Source organism: Ovis aries, chromosome 2, assembly GCF_016772045.2.
Source record: "Ovis aries strain OAR_USU_Benz2616 breed Rambouillet chromosome 2, ARS-UI_Ramb_v3.0, whole genome shotgun sequence".
NCBI lineage: Eukaryota > Metazoa > Chordata > Mammalia > Artiodactyla > Bovidae > Ovis > Ovis aries.
The window spans coordinates 104,226,945-104,245,918 of NC_056055.1; the positions used below are offsets into that span (position 1 = coordinate 104,226,945).

Here is an 18,974-nt window from a genome sequence, read left to right on the forward strand (position 1 = left end):
GGTTCTACAAAATGTATCCCAAATCTGATCATGATATATGACTGCTCTCTGGTGTAAACCACCATTATCTCTCACTTGGATTACAGCGGTAGTTTCCTAACCATTTCCTGCTTCTCTGCTGGGTCCACTCCAGTCTGTTCTCAGCAGAGAACAGCCAGAGTGAACCTCGTAAAACATGAGTTATGTAATTTCCCTCTTCTGCCCAGTACTTAGCCATGGTTATCCATTTCACTCAGAGTAAAGTCCAAAGTCCTTACAGTAGCCCCCAAGACTCTGTGTGATCCAGCTTACTGCCCTATATCTCACTGCTTCTGCCAGCTCCACCCATCATCCTGGCTTCTTTCCTGCTACTTCAGACATGCAGGCATGTTCTTAGTGCCTTTGTGGTGATGCTTTTCTGTTCCAAGAACATCCCATGCCCCAGAAAACTGAATGGATGACCTCTTCCCTGCATTCAAGTCTTTGTTGCAGTTACTACCTCTTTGAGGTTCACCCCAAAACCTTATTTAACATTGCACCTTCCCCAGCACTCCTGATCCATCTGACCCTGTTCTATTTTTCTTTTTTTTTAAATAGCTCCTTACCTTAACTTGCCACATCACATGCTTATTTATTATTTATACTGTATATTATCTGTCTTTTGCCACTAGAGTATAAGCACTGTAGAAGCTGGGATCTTTGTTTCATTCATTCATGTATTCCAAGTGCCTAGAGTACTTCTTGGAACCTGGTGGGCAGTGAATAAATATTTGTTGAATACATGAATGAAGACCAGTGTGTTATTGGTGTAGAGTCAGTCGTGTCCAGCTCTGTGTGACCCCATAGATGGCAGCCTACCGGGCTCCTGTGTCCCTGGGATTCTCCAGGCAAGGACACTGGAGTGGATTGCCATTTCCTTCTCCAGTGTATGAAAGTGAAGTCACTCAGTCATGTCCGACTTTTAGCGACCCCATGGACTACAGCCTATCAGGCTCCTCTGTCCATGAGACTTTCCAGGCAAGAGTACTGGAGTGGGTTGCCCGTGCCTTCTCCTAATAGACAAATGAATGGAACATAATATATAGCCCAGAACAGGATCACTCAAAATGATATAGGATAGAGGTGACATTAGAGATAAATGAGGAAATAATAGATTATTTAATAAATAATAATTTATTTTGGATACTCGGTTATCCATATCGAAGGATGCAGTTCCAAGAGGGAAGTTTACAGTGATGAGTGCCTACACTGAAGGAAAAGAAAGATCTCAAATAAACAGCCTTACTTTACACCTTAAGGATTTAGAAAAAGAATAATCTAAGACCAAAGTTATCAGAAGGAAGGAAATAATAAAGATCAGAGCAGAAGTAAATGAAATAGAGAGTAAGAAGATAACAGAAAAAAATAATTTGAAACAAAGAGTTGGTTTCTTGAAAGAGAAAACAAAATTGACAAACCTTTAGCTAGACTAACCAAGAATAAAGGAGAGAGGGTTCAAATAAACAAAACTCTAAATGAAAGAGGAGACATTCAACTGATACCATAGATATGGAGAAAAGGGAACCCTAGGGCACTGTTCGGAGAAGGCAATGGCACCCCACTCCAGTACTCTTGCCTGGAAAATCCCATAGACGGAGGAGCCTGGTAGGCTGCTGTCCATGGGGTCGCAAAGAGTCGGACGTGACTGAGCGACTTCCCTTTCACTTTTCACTTTCATGCATTGGAGAAGGAAATGGCAACCCACTCCAGTGTTCTTGCCTGGAGAATCCCAGGGACGGGGGAGCCTGATGGGCTGCCGTCTACGGGGTTGCACAGAGTCGGACACGACTGAAGCGACTTAGCAGCAGCAGCAGCAGCAGCAGGGCACTGTTGGTGGGAATATAAATTGGTACAGCCATTATGGAAAGCAGTGTGGAAGTTCCTCAAAAATTAGAACTAAAACTGCCGTATAATCAACTAGTCCCACTTCTGAGTTATATATCTGAAGACAACGAAATCACTGTCTTAAAGAGAGAGCTCTACTCCCATGTTCATTTCAGCATTATGCATGGTGGCCAACAGATGGAGACCACCTAAGTGGCTATCAACAGAGAAATGGATAACTGCTGCTGCTGCTAAGTCGCTTCAGTCGTGTCCGACTCTGTGCGACCCCATAGACGGCAGCCCATCAGGCTCCCCGTCACTGGGATTCTCCAGGCATGTTATTGATGTGTGTGTAAATATATACACACACATGATGGAATAATTACTATAATAATAATTCTAAAAACCATAAAAAGCCACGAAAAACAGAATTCTGCCATTTGTGACAACACGATAGACCTTTCAGGCATTATCCTAAATGAAATAAGTCGTACAGAGGAAGACAAATACTGTCTCATTTCACTTATATTGGAATCTAAAGAAACAGCCACATTCGTCGGAACAAAGAGTAGAATGGTGGTTTCCAGAGTTTGTGTGTGGGGAATACAAACTTCTAGTGATGAGTAAATTCTGGGGATCTAATATTCCCCATGGTGACTATAGCTAATAAAACTGTATAATCGAAAGCTGCTAAGAGAGGAGGTTTTAAGTATTCTCACTACAGAAAATTGGAATCGTGTGAGGTGATAAATGTGTTAACTAACCATATTGCTTTAATTATTTCACAGTATGTTTGTGTGTCAAGTATGTGATGGCATTCTTTACAGTAAACTTACATGTCAAATGTCAATTATATACCAATAAAGCTGGAAAAACTTTTAAAAAGTTAAAAATATACCATAGTACCACCCATAGTTTTCCCAAAGGATGAAATCTGAATGTGGATCACACCGCTGGATCCAGCAGCAAATTTGCAGGAAATATTGAGGATAGAGGAACAGGTTGAATTGCACCAGGAGAATGCAATCGTCAAAATCTACACTGTGGGAAATTCTGCAGGTCAGGTGGCTCATGTTTTCTTCACTGGATAAAGGATTAGAATGGGGTGGGAGCCTGTCCATTGAAAGAATTTTAAAGACATAATCAGAGTTTTAAAATGAGTAGGACCAAACTGTAGTATCAGGATGGATACCTTGAATGATAAAATGATAAAAGAAGCATCAGTAAGTAAATACTATAAAATTCAGAGAGTAGTTAGCCTTGGGGGAAGACAGAGAGTTGTGACTGGGGTGTGATGTAAGGAGGGTTTCCTGGGGTGGATGGCAGAGTTCTAAATCTTGACGTGGGTGGTGGTTACCAGACTGTTCGAGTATAATAACACACTGAGTTATGCATTTCTTGAGTGTGGTTTTTCTGTTCTGGTTTATTTATAATAAAAGGTTAAAATATAAAATATTTTAAATAAGACATATTTTCGATGATACTCATGTTGCTTACTAGACCCATAAATTCTGAGACATTCTGCCATAAATAAACCTTTCTTTGTTTAAACACAAACATACTCAAAGGCCAATAAAAGAATGCTTAGGTTATACTGGAAGCCACTAGATAAAACATCTGATTGCTTCAAGGAGTTTTATTCGTACAGCCACCCCTATCCTAAGTTAAATACCTTTATAGAAATATCAACCTTGGTTATATACCCTGGGACATTATTTCAGCGACACCCCTCTTGGAGACCTTTTCCCAGATAGAGCTAGTTCATTCTCCTTGCTATCAGAGTTCTTTTCTTGATCCCCAATAAATGAAAAGGGAGGGGGGTAAATATTTCTCTGTCTTCAGTAAATTTTTGTTTGGTCATTTTAAGTTTTATGAATCTGTATCACGAGGATGTAGTGAAGATGTAGGAGATTTAGACTCTGGGCCCATACACAGTAGGGCCGTAGACAGTGATCAGGGTAAGCTGGCTGCTAAAATAGCCCGTTATATACCATGTGTGGGCTTCCCTGGTGGCTCAGCAGTAAAGAATCTGCCCACAGTGTGGGAGACATGGGTTCGACCCCTGTTCTGGGAAGATTTCCTGGAGAAGGGAATGGCAACCTACTCTAGTATTCTTGCCTGGAGAACCCCATGGAGCCTGGAGGGCTACAGTCCATGGGGTCACAAAAGAGTTGGACACGACCTAGCCACTAGACAACAGCAACATGCCGTGTGTGGAGAATACTGAAGGCGTGCAGTACCCTTTGGTACCATCACTGTTAGTCACTGTGAGATACAGAAATATTTTATTCAGTGATCCCCACAGACTACCAAACTTCAGAGGCTCAGGCTCCTTCAGCTCACACACTGCCCGGCTCCTGGATGGCTCTGTGCCCTTTTCTGTGCAGTAATACTGCCCAGCTCCTTTGTCACCCGTCCTTCTCCAGAGAGTCCCTGTCGTCATTCCCGTGACCGATCATTTTGTGTGTCAGCTTGACCTGGCTCTGGGATGCCCAGAAAACCGGTAAAGCGCCATTTCTGAATGTGTCCATGAGGGTTTCTGCAAGAGCTTAGCGTCTGAGTCAGTACATGAAATAGACCAACCTCACCAGCGTGAGTGGGCATCAGCCAGTCTATCGAGGGGCTGCATAGAACAAAACCGGGGGTGGAGGGTGAATTCACTCTGTCTGAGCTGGGACACCCATCTCCTCCTGCACTGCACATCAGTGCTCCTGGTTATCAGCCTTCAGACTTAGCCTGGGATCCGCATCATTGGATTCCCTGACTCTCAGACTTTCAGGTTTGGACTAAAATTTTGCCTTTCCTGGGCCTCCAGCTTGCAGACTGTAGCTCATGGGACTTCCTTGCCTCCATAACGTAGGATCCAATTCCTCATAATAAATCTCTCTCTATAGATCTGTTTAAATCCTGTTCGTTCTGTTTCGTCAGAAAACTCTGACTAATATAGTCCCCTTATCTCAGGAATGCAGTGAAATAAAATCAATAGTGAATCCTTGTTCCAGAGACTTGAGGATGGTCAATTTGTAGGAATACTCAGTAAATACCTAATCATATTCACTCCCGCATTGTAGGCAGATTCTTTACCATCTGAGCCACCAGGGAAGCCCAGTTACATTCACTAGTAGCAAACAATTCACTTGTAAACAGAAAAAAAATGATATTTAGTGGTGTGTAGCTAGAACAATGCAAATACTTATGTTTTCTTTGAATTGTTTGCTTTCCTTTTTAAAAGGTATGTATTTTTGTTTTTGAAGTAATGTGAACCTATTAAATAAAAAACTTGAAAAAAAAATTTGCGTATTCTCACCACTATAATATAATCATGATTTGATTTTATGTATTTCTTTCTAGTCTATTTTGGTATGAATATTTTTTCATAGTTATAATAAGAACACGCCTATAATTGTCTTATTCCCTTTTAAATTTAGCTTTGGGTTAATTATGATGCAGTTATATACATATTTCCATATTGCATTGTTACCACAACAGTAACTTTTTACTGCATTAAATTTCATCATTTGGCTCTATCATATTTTTTAACTTAGCCTATTTTTGGTTAGTATGTTTCCCATCACATTTGAGCAAGTGTGTTTTTGTATAATGTATAACAGCATGCACATTTGTTTTTGGTTGTTGTTGCTCTGAATTCTTAAAGTAGAATATTAATAAGTGTCAAGAATTTCACTAAACTTCTAATTTTTCTTTTAGCTCCGTCATCAAATCTAACAGATCTAGTGATTGTTAAAGTAGGAGGCATATGTTAGTTTGATAACTGTTGTTCTACCCAATATTTTAATTATATATGTCTTAATAAAGCCAGGTAAAACTTGAGTAAGGCAGTAATCTTGTTTACGTGTAGAAATTGACCATAGAGTAGTTGTGGAAGTTTAGAAATTCATAGTAGAAAAAGGAAGATTCTTTATCTGGAGACAAGGAAATGTAATGCAACATTTTAGATGAGTGTAAATATGCGCATTCTTGGGAGGTAGGTCTTAGTTTTCATCATACATTCAAAGGAATCTAATACCTAACCACTGGTGTGAGCACATGTGTGCTAGTTGAATGGAAAACCACTTTCGTGCCTTTATTCCCTGCCTTCCTCTGTCTCCTTCTGTATTTATCATATTCAGTAATTGAATTCAGAAAAATGTTCTTTTTGGTGAGCAGTGATTTATCACATGCAAGTTTCTAATGAATTTAAAAAAATTTTCAAACTGGACACGTGTGAAATTGTTAATCAAATACTGTGTCAATCTGTTTTGATCTGGGGGATGTTTTCCCATTTAAATCAGTAATTTAGTGTTACCTTCCTTTGTTAGAATTTTTAAAGAAAGCCTGACCAGGATACTGATCATTAAATAAATTTCTCCTGTTCCTACAACTTATTATGTTTTGACAAGTCCATAATGAACTGAGTGTGGAAATCATTCACCAAATGCAGTTACCCTTTTGCTTTATTATTTCAAAAGGTATAACTTTACAAACTATTAAAATTTGAGGGTTTTTTTTTTTAAAGTTTTTACACAACTAAAGCAAAGAGGATGAGATGATTAGAAAGCCTCACTGACTAAATGGACATGAATTTGAACAGACTTGGGGAGATAGTGGAGGACAGAGGAGCCCAGCGTGCTGCAGCGTGTGGGGTCGAAAAGAGTGAGATATAACTTAATGGCTGAACAACAGTAACAAAAGCAAGGAGACATTCTGTGAAAATAACCTTAAATAAAATTCTTTTTTAGATGTTAAAAACTCTACTTCTTTAAAAGATAAAATCTTACTCATGTTTGATTACCAGATAACAAGAAGAACTTTTTCCTAGTGTGATAGGGCTCCTGATAGGCAATGACTGCCTTGTTTTTGATAAAGGACTAACCAGTATCATGTTTTTCTTAGGAATGGGCTGTTTCTGGGGAGCTGAAAGGAAATTCTGGACCCTGAAAGGTGTATATTCAACTCAAGTTGGTTACGCAGGAGGCTATACTCCCAATCCTACTTATAAAGAAGTCTGCTCAGGTAGGAAGACTTTCTGGACTTGTCTCTGCTGGCAGGTGACAGGATCTTCAAAATGGAAATAAATTTTTGTGTCTTTTTTTCAGTTTTCTCTTGCCCATTTCTATAAATATAGTTGCTAACCTTTCACTTTGTATTTTTAGAAAACAATAGACTTTCTGCAGAATGTGCCATGTAGCTTTTCTTGAAGAAAAATTACCCTGAAACGTAATCTCTTAAATGATCATTTGTTACCTTATGATTCTGTGGGTCAGCAGTTTAGACTACGTTCAGCTGGATGGTTCTTCTGCTGATTTCATCTGGGTTCATTCATGGGACTGCAGTCGGCTGTTGGGTTCCCTGGGGGCTAATTGGTGGTAAGTGGCTTCATCATGTATCTGGCAATTGCTGCTGCCGCCACCTCTTCTTGCCTAGGGTAATGAGGATGATGAGTATGTCTTCAGCACACTGGGTAAATTCACACGATGGTGGATGCAGAGTAAGAGAGAACAAGCACCATTCTGCTGGTACTTTTCAAGTTTCTGTGTCTCATTGCTATGGTCCCTTTGACCACAGCGGGTCACATGGTCTAGCCTGGAGTCTGTGTGTTTATAGGGAGATGTGAAGAAATTGGGACCGTTACCACATCATTCTATCACCTGGGACAAGAATATCATCTGCCAGACTTCTTTCTTGAGGGAAAACCACTAATAATCAGGCTATACTGAGGGACTGGCAAACTGTGGCTTGCAGGCTAAATTCTGCCTACTGTCTATTTATGTAAGTAAAATATTTTTGAAACACAGTCATTTGCTCTTTGTTTATGTTATCTGTGAATGTTTTCATGCCACAGTCTCAGAGTTGAGTGGATGCCTCTGAGACTATATGGCCTCTGAAACCTAAAATGTTTATGATCTGGCCCTTCACAGAAAAATATTTGCTGACCTGGATAGGCAGATGCTTCCATGACATATTCTATCTCAATTACCAAACTATCTTTCTGAAATTTGTTTTGTTTTATTGTTTCTGGCCTTCGAAGATTTTTTTTTTGTCTTTCTGCCAGCATTTAAAACATATTATTTTTCTATTTTAACACTTTATTTTTCATTTAAAAAAAATGGTGTATATTTAAGATGTAAAATGTGATACTTTGGTATACATAGTGAAGTTATTCTAATAATCAAGCTAATTAACATACCCACCTCCTCACAAACTTTTTTTAATGTGTGATGAAAGCACCTTTGATCTATTCTCTTCGACGATTCCAAGCATATACTACTGTATTAAGTACAGTCACCACACTGTACATTGTATCTCTAGAACTAATTCATTTTACATGAAGGAAAGTTTGTACCCTTTGACCAAAATCTCCCCATTTCCCTGGTAACCACCGTTCTACTCTGCTTCTGTGAGTTCAATTTTTTTAGATTCCACTTCTGAGTGAAATCGTACGATGTTTGTTTTGTCTGTGTCTAGCTTATTTTGCTTAGCATAATGACCTGCAGATTCATCCATGTTATTGCACACGGCAGGATTTCCTTCATTTTTAGGCTGACTTGTGTTCCATCGTGTATGTGGCACGTCGTCTTTTTCCGTTCACTGACAAATACTTAAGATTGTTTCCATACCTTGGCCATTTCAAATAATGGTGAATAATGGTGAATAATTTTAAATAATGCTGCAGTGAGCATGGGACCCCAGATATCTCTTTAAGACATGGATTTCTCTATCTTTGTATATATACCCAGAACAGAAGTATATGAATCATATGATAGTTCTGTTTTTAATTTTTTGAGGCACATCTATACTGTAAAACAAATTTTTAAAAAGAATATTTTATTTACTATCTTAAACAGTTCTTAATAGAGTTTATCTAGCATAGAGTCCATCACATTGACAGAAGTAGGATTTTTAAAAATTTGTAAATAGTTTTATTGTTTAAAAATAAAGGTTCACATTGGTGTTATCTGTGGAGGGCCCTATCAGCTCTTTAAGGGCACTGAGGATGAGGCAGGGAGGAGCTGGAGTGTAGGAATTCGTTCAATAATGAGCGTGTTGATTTGTTTGCTACAATATGCATTCTGGTTTTGATGTGAGATTTGAACTGTGCAACTATGAAATTATCATAAAAATATTCCTATTCTTATTTTTCTTCCTTCTGGAGAAGAATTGGAATATTCTGATTGATGCTGAGAATATGGAATATCAGACAAATATGTTAATGGTTAATCTTTTTTTTCCCCCTTGGCTTCTGTTTCAAAATGAAGCAGCTTATGCAGAACTATAAATAGAGAGATTCAGATGAACCCTGGAGATTGCCCAGGTGTATCCTCTTAAGTCTTAGGAATGGAAATGAATATATTCCTTCTTATAATTGCAGACACAACTTAATAGCTTAAGAGAAAAGGTTGCTAAGATAACATCCAGGTATCTACTGCTTATGTTGTTACCCTCTACCAGCAAAATGTTAATCAGCAGTTAGAATATTGTGGTTGCTGTTTGCTCAGACTCTCTCCAATTAAGTTCTTCACCATAAGAAGAACAACATGATAATTGCCCTTTTGTTGAATTCCTACTGTGTGCCAGACACCATTAAGTAGCTTGTGCTCAGTCATGTCCAACTCTTTGTGACCCCATGGGCTGTAGCCCTCCAGGCTCCTCTGTCCATGGGATTTCCCAGGCAAGAATACTGGAGTGGGCTGCCATTTCCTCTTCCAGGGGTCTTCCTGACCCAGGGATTGAACCCATATCTCCTGAGTCTCCTTCATGGCAGGCAGGTTCTTTACGCCTGAGCCACTGGCCAAACAGTGTACAAGCGCTTTTTTCATCTTCTTTTTCCATTCAGTCTTTCAAACAGCCCCATGAAGGGTCTCAGCTTCTGTGTTTTACAAAGGCAGTGTTGAGGCTCAGAGAAAATAAGTGACTTAGCCAGGGTCATATCTCCCGACCTTTAACCCTCAGCTCAAAACTTATGCCATTGACCGTGGTGTAAGTCACCCAGCTGTCAGCATGGCCCAGCCATTCTCCATCCACCTATTCGTGCTCCCCTCCTTCCTACGTTTTCTTTCATGTATACTTTTGAACCTTTTGGTATGCTTTTTCATGATTACTGAAAGGAAAATAGCAAGCAGTCTTTTGAGTCTTGCTGATGTCTGCAAGGAAAAAGGAAAAAAAAAATCCCTTTTAAGATATAGTTCACGCCGACATCTGGCACATTAGAGGCCTGTAGCAATGGTGAAATACCGAAATCACGGAGGTTGGTAAAGAACTCTATTTGATGTGAACACTACCTGCTAAGTTAGTGGTGGCATCCGGAAGCATGGTTGTCATGGAAACTTGTTCCTGATTGGAAAAAGATAGTTATAGGGTCTTTTCCAGACACAGAAGGAGAGATGATTTCTTTCCCCAGGCTTTTTGTTGTTGTTGTTGTTGTTCTGATCATGAAAAAGAAAAACAAAAAGGCCTAGAGAGGCTGTGATGGAAAGGTCTGTCTGGCCCAGAAGTGATGGAGCCTTCAGATCTGTGGGAGTATCAGGGAAGGAGAACAAGCAAGGTCCCCAGCTAGAGTCATTATGGTAACCAGCTACTTAAAGGTTTTTGACCAAGGAGAGGGATGGGGAAAACAGAAAACAGGCTGTACTGGTTGGGCCTCCCCGCTGGGGCCTGGGGTGCTCAAAGCCTTGTTGAACAAGTTAGCCCTGGGTGGGTCTGCCTTGCAGGAGAGAAAAACCCAAGCTCTGATAAGATGTATAATCATTGCTGAGGTTTCATGTGAGAGAAACACTAGTCTGTGCTCTGGTGTTTGCGTTTATTTCAAATTGCTTACTCTTGTGTTTGCAGTTAGGCTTGTAAGACATTGATCACAGCCAGGAGTCTTTTTAAAGGTGTTCTTTCCTTCCTTCCTCCCTATCTTTCTTCTTTCCTTTCAGAAAAGAAGCCTGAGGACCTGGATTGTGTGCCACCCTCCTTCCCTCACAGAGCAGGACACCTGAGTCTGAGGTGCCAGTGGGTCTCTTGGGGCAGGTTCCAGAATTACAGGGTTCACACTCAGGAAGGGGTTCTCAGAACCCATGAAGTTAGCTCCTATTCCCTGCTGCCATGAACGATCAGCTGGGAGGTGCTTCCAGCAGTCAGGGCTTCTGTCCGAGCTTCCATGAGTATTGTCTTGATGGACAGATCAGTGATCACAAACCGTGGAACCAGAACCACGTTATGAAGTTGGTCACGCCCGCTTGCTAGTGGGTATGCACATGGCTGTGAAAGCAGTTATATACCCAGACAGGCTGTATATTAATGTCTGACCGGTGGGTTTCTGTGTGGCTGTTGATGGGCCAGCAATTCAGAAACCTGAACTGGAGTTGTGCCTAGGCACGTGGAAAAGACCTGTGACTTCTGGTAAGAGCCAGGAGAGGAGGTGGTCCCCATGGGGCCATTCATTAATGATTCCCCAGTGAGTCTGTTACATGTTGGGTGGTGTGTGTGCATCTGAAGCCTGATACACGTAGAAATCCCTGGGGAAAACAGTTGCTCGGGTATTTGCAAAGTTGCCTTTTAGGAATGAAGTGTAAAATAAACCTGTAATTCATCAGAGCTGAGATAGGCAGTCTCTTAGAAGAGAGCTCAGCTTCTGGGTCTTCAGGACCTCCAAGTAACCTGATGGCCGGCCTGGGAAAGGGGAGGTCCTGCTGCCTCCCACCCCACATAGGTTGCTCTGTAAGGTTTGGCTGCTGGATAGACTCCCAGAGCCTGAGGCCATGACACTTTTAAGTTCTATCATTAACTGCACTTGATCTGATCAGCACCCTACAGAAACTTCTCATCTTTTGTCCTCCTAGGGAGGTTATTTACATGAAGAAAGAGCATGGAGACAAGGCCAGCCAGATAGTTCTAACGCTCATTTCCAATCCAATAGATGCTATCCTGAGATGTGTGTGTGTCAGGCTATTGTGAGTTTAGTCTACACAGGCCATTCTCTCCATATTGGATTAACCTTGTTAAATTCAGTGTAGAAATGGAATTTGGCCTTTGAAGCTGAGAGTCGGGAGCCTGGTCGCTGTGATTTTTCCAAAGGCTGTGGTCTTTGCATTTCCTTACAGATCCCCATGTCCCTCACACATGTCCATCATTTCATTTAAACCTGATTTAAGAGTGACCACCCTCTTGTAATAGGCACTTAAACTTCCCTTTCTCGGATTCATTAGTTAGCACTGGAGCTCAGAGACTGAGAAACTTACATTTGCCAGGTGTTTGGTTTTTTTTTTCTTTTATCTGTGTTTATTTATTTTATTTGCCTTTATTTGGCTGTACCAGGTCTTAGTTGTGTCCCTCGGGATCTTTAGTTGTGGCATGTGGGAGTTTAGTTCCCTGACTGGGGATCGAACCTGGCTCCCCAGAGTTTGGAAGTGTAGAGTCCTAGCCACTGGACCACCAGGGAAGTCCTTGCCAGGTATTTTAAGCCTGAACTCTGAGTCCTTTGAGAGCTGGCCACCACCAGCTCCTGCACCAAGAACCCAGTCTCAGCTTGGATGCAGGGTAGCATTGCTCACAGTCACCGTAAGGCTGCTGCTGCTCATTTGTCCGATCTGTCTCTAAGAGATGTCCTGAAAAGTCTTAGTGGACATCATTCTGTTCCTAAAATGATTTCCAAGGATTCATTCATTCACATGGTGTCCCTTAATAGCTGAGTATATGCCTGGCACTGGAGAACCCATAAAAGCCTGGGAGGGCACAGCCAGGAGGAGCCTCAATTTCGTGTAGGCTTTCTTGTATGAATTAAATTCACCATTGATTGGGAATGTACCATATATGCAAGACTTTGTACTAGGTACTCTGTATCATTGTATATGAAACAGAGTTGAAAAATGCTAGTACCTGTCTGCCAGAATTCTTTCTCTGTAGTCAGATGAAAGCTTGATCTTTCACATTTAAAGAGTTGTGCTGACCCTGGTTTTACACACACACACGTACACAAATACACACATGCATACTCACACAGATCACACACTTGTTATGCAAACCAACTGATTAACTGGCATGCTGTTGCTTTCCTACATTGATTTTAGAAGTAATTGAGCCATTCAGTGTCTTGAATACCCTGATAGAGAATTATCCTTACATTTTATAATCACGACGACACAGATGAAAATATGAAAAGACATTCTGCCATGGGTAAGCATTCTGGGTTAATTTCAGTGCATTAGCCTAATACACAAATAACCCCATTTCTGGCAAGAAAACCCAGGATGTTCATTCACTGGGTAATATCTTTTCGTATTTTGCTTACAGATGTTCAGAACAATTCCATGTTCATTAGTCTATTCAAAAGCTTTTAGAAATCTGCACAGCCAAGTGGCACCAAACCCAGAGCATGAAAGGGGCTGTGCAACTTTCTCTTGTAAGAGAGATCTACACAGTCACCACAGAAACTCAGAGGCCCAGACCTGTTTCTTTGTCATCAGAAGACTCTGGTGGATTTTCACACGGTGCATTTGGTAGAAGTCTTGAGCAGGTGCCGGGGCTTGGGAGGAGCAGGGATTGGGAGGGTCCTGTCACCTCCCACTGTGATGTCCATGCCGAGGCCATGTCACTCTTTATCCTCAAAGAGTTGCGTTTCTTACAAAATGGGGGGTGTCGCTGATTTATGAAGCCCATATAGTTATGGTGAGGTTCTTATTTGAAAATCAAATCCTGTCATATTGGGAGTAGCAAATCCAGGACGTACACTTTCTGTGACTCCAGCTCTCGGGCATATTAAAGGTAAAAGCAATGGGTTAGGAAGCATCACTTGGCAGGGTCATGGGCTCAGCGCACGGAATGTGCGCATGACACAACAAACAAAAGCCGATGTCTTCTTTTCCTCTTCTGTGTTCTCAAGAGGTCATATCCACCCCCTCTCCAAATGCAAATCCTAGTCTCCTCCATGCTTAAGAGCTCTAACAAAGCACTGAGTAATTTTCCCACTAATAGAAGAAACTTAATATACTTTTTTAGTTCGACTTAATTTCTGAAGTGTTTGGGTGGATGTACATGTCTGTGTATCTTGCGTGAGATTAATGACCCCATTCTTTTCCAAAGTAGCAATGAGTTCTGTTATTAGCAGATTTTACCAAGCAACATAAAACTCTTTCTTAATTCCTTGCAGACTACATTAAATCTCTCTTTAGTGCATAGTTAAGTCTTATTGTACTCTTTTCAGTGTCAGTCAAGGTAAATTACTAAGTTATTGACATATCCCTGAAAATGCAAGAATTCTGCTCTTCAGGTTCTTGCTATAAGCAATTTGATCACTTTCTGCTCCTTTTATATTAGACGTAATATTAACCTTGAACTTGCAGTAGGCAGGATGAAAATGCTTACCTCTCTCAAACCACCAGGCAGAAAGCAAACCCTGAGGCTGGGGTCCTGTGACTCCTAGTTATAACCCCTAGGACCAAATACAGCCTGTCCACTCATCATGCCCTTTTAAGTGAGGATGGGAATCATGATTTCAGAGTGGATGTGGCTGTTGAGTTTGAGAATGTTAAGATTTCAAGAGATCATTATTTTTTGTCAACTAAGCCCTGGTTATCATTTCAGTGAGGCTAGACTTTGTTTTCTGAAAAATCAAGCGCTGGGATTTTTTTACCGGTCAGTCTGTATGTTCTGAGAGCTGGATGCTCTCAGGGCTGAGTCTGGGAGCAGCCAGGAGCAAAGCTGAGGGTGTGACAGGAAAGCCCACCGGAGCCTCTCCTGTTAACCTGTGTGCTGGCATCTCTCATTTCCCTCAGCCTCGGAACAAAAAAGGAAGTCATCCGACCAGTGGGTGTTACTGCCTCGCCCTCTTTCAGAGCTTCCCTAGGTCTGGTTTCCAGTCTGGGCTGTGGACCTGTAGGGCCCGTGGAGTTGGGAACAGTCTGCAAATTGATTTTGTCCACCAAGCCGGTCCCAAAGACCTGACGAGCCACCTCTCTCACGCCTACTCCTGACCTTGAGTCTGTAAGAGAGGTGACATTGTGAAGATGATTGACGCATTCATGCACTCTTTCTGAACTCAGAGAAGCTTTCGGTCTTCACAGTATGCTCTTCACCCCTGGCTTCCAGAGCCAGAGCGCCTGTACCTGGGCAGAGGCTTGACCAAGTCACATGGCCTCTTGGGCTCACACAGCCGCCATGCTAACAGGCTGTCCAGAGTTCCCAGGGTTGGAACAAAATAGACTTGAGCACCCTTTGCTAGAGATATTTCGAGTTTGCTACAATAATTCAATCCAGCATTAGACATCACAGAGGAGGAGGAAGATATTTCTGTAGCTTCAAAGGGCTGACAACTGGCAAGCACCAAGACAGGAGGCAACACAAGACCTCGGCTCCTCAGGTTCATGACCTTCCCTCCTTGCTGTGTTCAGTGGCTGAGGACTCCTCTGTAGTATTTTCTGCTGTTTGTCATTTACGAGGAGAGTTGATGAATGAATTTTGAGGCTTTACAGAGTCTCTGAAGATATTGTATGTTCAGTATGTTCTTAATGTCCTTGATGTTTTCATTTTCTCTAGCTTGTTTGACTTTTCCATCACCTCTCTCCTTGAGCAGCTTAATTCATGGTTGGGAACAGGTGTGGTGGTCAAAGGTCAATAGACCAACAGACTCCAAGTAGTTACATGAGTCAGTATTTTGGCATATCTGATGTAAAATTTGAATAGGCCATTTAAATGGAAAATAAATGAGAAGGGATGATAGTAAAAACATTATACTCAGCCAGGAAAATCCCATGGATGGAGGAGCCTGGTGGGCTGCAGTCCATTGGGTCACTAAGAGTCGGATACACTGAGCGACTTCACTTTCACCTTTCACTTTCATGCATTGGAGAAGGAAATGGCAACCCACTCCAGTGTTCTTGCCTGGAGAATCCCAGAGATGGGGGAGCCTGGTGGGCTGCCGTCTATGGGGTCGCACAGAGTCAGACACGACTGAAGCAACTTAGCAGCAGCAGCAGCTGCACTAGAAATAGGTTGTTCTTTCATTATTTGGGGATTATATTCTCAGAGATTTGGGAGGGAGATGAAGATGAATTTGCTATAGCAAGCAGTTCTTAAAACATAATTGCAAAAGCAATTGATGAATATGCCTGCATCGTTATTTTCAAATCACATCTAATGGAGTCGTAATGTCATATGAGGGAAAAAAACCTTAGAGGGGGGTTGAGCTGCTCGAGGAATTTTATGTAATACTTTGGGTCTTAATTACTTCATAATGACTGACAATTTTTAAAACTTGAGAATGAGGTTTCTTTCTTTCTCTTTTTTTTCATCTAAGTGACATCAGAAATAAATATCTGGGTCAGTTGTTGCCCCATATACCAAGGTAAAACTGCAAGGGACTCTTATGAAAACACGGGTGCCCATCGTGCAAGCGACTCACCCGGTAGAAACAGGGCAGCTTCAGGAGAGGCCACTGCTCTGTGCCAGGCCAGCCTCGAATTTGCTGGGGCCTCGTCAGCGTGAGAGTCAGTCACAGGCCTCTGAGTCCCCTCAGCCGTGAGCCAGGCTGTGCTTAGTAACCCCTGCTCTCCGATGCATGGAACTGCAGGGTCCACTGGGGGCGCTGAGAGGCAGAGCTGACCCCAGTCTCTTCAGTCTGCACATGGGAGCCAGCCCCCTGGCTCTGCGGCAAAGGCTTTCTGGGGAGATTGCTCACCTGTAGCAGGGTCGGCCCCTCTTATCTGTAGTTGTCTCCTTCATCTTCTTCTCATCGTATTCTCTCCCTGCTTCTCCTTCCCTCCTTTGTTTTTCTCTTTCTTTCCTCCACTTAATGATAGGATGCTTTATTTACTCCAGTACTATTAATGTTACAATAGTCCTAAAAAAAGTCACAAGAACTAGTAACATATATGGTGCCCATCTTAGGTTTAGGACAGTTTATAACATAAAATTCTCAACAGATATTATTATAATTGTTGTTGTTCAGTCACTCAGTCGTGTCCGACTCTTTGCGACCCCACGGACTGCAGCACGCCAGGCTTCCCTGTCCTTCACCATCTCCCAGAGCTTGCTCAAACTCATGTCCATTGAGTCAGAGATCCATCCAACCATCTCATCCTCTGTCGTCCCCTTCTCCTGCGTTCAATCTTTCCTAGCATCAGGGTCTTTTCCAGTGAGTCAGCTCTTTGCATCAGATGGCCAAAATATTATTATAATAGTAGCTTATATTATTCCTGGTTTATATAATCTGTGAAGCATTTCCAGTGACTGAGCTTTGTTACAGGTCTGTGAATAGAGTAGCATTGTCACTCATGCCTGTAAATGTGCAAAGCCCTCTGGAGAAGAAAGTTACTCATAGTGTCACCCAATAGTTAGAGGTCCCGCCATCTCTTCTGATGGCATTTCCTTTGAAGAAAACAGAGTTTGTTTTTCAGACCATCTCCTTCTAAGCTTTTTCTTTATCCACTTCCAATAAATGCATTTTCACACACCTCTCGAGCATTTTAGGATACTTCAGAATATATTAAGTGAGGAAGTTCAGTTCAGTCACTCAGTCGTGTCCGACTCTTTATGACTCCATGAATTGTAGCACGCCAGGCCTCCCTGTCCATCACCAACTACCAGAGTTTACCCAAACTCATGTCCATCGAGTTGGTGATGCCATCCAGCCAACTCATCCTCTGTCATCCCCTTCTCCTCCTGCCCGCAATCCCTCCCAGCATCAGAGTCTTTTCCAATGAGTCAACTCTTTGCATCAGGTGGCCAAAGTATTGGAGTTTCAGCTTTAGCATCATTCCTTCCAAAGAACACCCAGGACTGATCTCCTTTAGAATGGACTGGTTGGATCTCCTTGCAGTTCAAGGGACTCTCAAGAATCTTCTCCAACACCACAGTTCAAAAGCATCAATTTTTCGGCGCTCAGCTTTCTTCATAGTCCAACTCTCACGTCCATACATGACCACTGGAAAAACCATAGCTTTGATTAGATGGACCTTTGTTAACAAAGTAATGTCTGCTTTTTAATATGCTGTCTAGGTTGGTCATAACTTTCCTTCCAAGGAGTAAGAGTCTTTTAATTTCATGGCTGCAATCACCATCTGCAGTGATTTTGGAGCCCCCCAAAATAAAGTCAGACACTGTTTCCACTGTTTCCCCATCTATTACCCATGAAGTGATGGGACCAGATGCCATGATCTTACTTTTCTGAATGTTGAGAACCATCTTTAAGCCAACTTTTTCAGTCTCCTCTTTCACTTTCATCAAGAGGCTTTTTAGTTCCTCTTCACTTTCTGCCATAAGGATGGTGTCATCTGCATATCTGAGGTTATTAATATTTCTCCTGGCAATCTTGATTCCAGCTTGTGCTTCATCCAGCCCAGCATTTCTCATGATGTACTCTGCATATAAGTTAAATAAGCTGGGTGACAATATACAGCCTTAACATACTCCTTTTCCTATTTGGAACTAGTCTGTTGTTCCATGTTCAGTTCTAACCGTTGCTTCCTGACCTGCATATAGGTTTCTCAAGAGGCAGGTCAGGTGGTCTGGTATTCCCATCTCTTTCAGAATTTTCCACAGTTTATTGTGATCCACACAGTTAAAGGCTTTGGCATAGTCAATAAAGCAGAAGTAGATGTTTTTCTGGAACTCTCTTGCTTTTTCGATGATCCAGCAGATGTTGGCAATTTGATCTCTGGTTCCTCTGCCTTTTCTAAAACCAGCTTGAACATCAGGAAGTCCATGGTTCACGTATTGCTGAATAAACTAGAGTTTAGCAAATGGTTTATTTAAGAATTTCTGATAGTCTGAAACTATTTAGGTGAACTTGACCTATAGAAACATGGATTTCTTTTTCTTTTCATTGAGCATATCTTAGAGGTCATCTGTTTCAGTGATTGGTAGAGCTTTTGATAAGCATTCAAATATTTTCTTCTGTTGAAGATTTTACATAGAGGTCTATTATTAAAACACGATGTCCAAGATAAATACTCTGATTAGTGGGGGAGGGGGTGGGCTCCCTCTACAGAAGGGTTTCCGAGGTAACTCAGTGGTATGAAGAACCTGCCTGCCAATGCAGGAGATGTGAGTTCAATCCCTGGGTCAGGAAGATCCCCTGGAGAAGGAAATGGCAACCCACTCCAGTATTCTTGCATGGAAATCCCATGGACAGAGGAGCCTGGCAGGCTACAGTC

General features: G+C 41.8%; 1 protein-coding gene across 5 annotated transcripts in view; it reads left to right on the top strand.

The window, feature by feature from the left end:
• The window catches only part of MSRA (methionine sulfoxide reductase A), a 373,287-nt gene that overhangs the window by 180,072 nt on the left and 174,241 nt on the right, over positions 1–18,974 (top strand). For all 5 annotated transcript variants that reach the window (XM_004004443.4, XM_042243545.1, XM_042243544.1 and 2 more), the window contains one exon: positions 6,736–6,855. In XM_004004443.4, the coding sequence (XP_004004492.2) occupies positions 6,736–6,855 (120 nt within the window). The remainder of the gene's footprint in view (positions 1–6,735; positions 6,856–18,974) is intronic.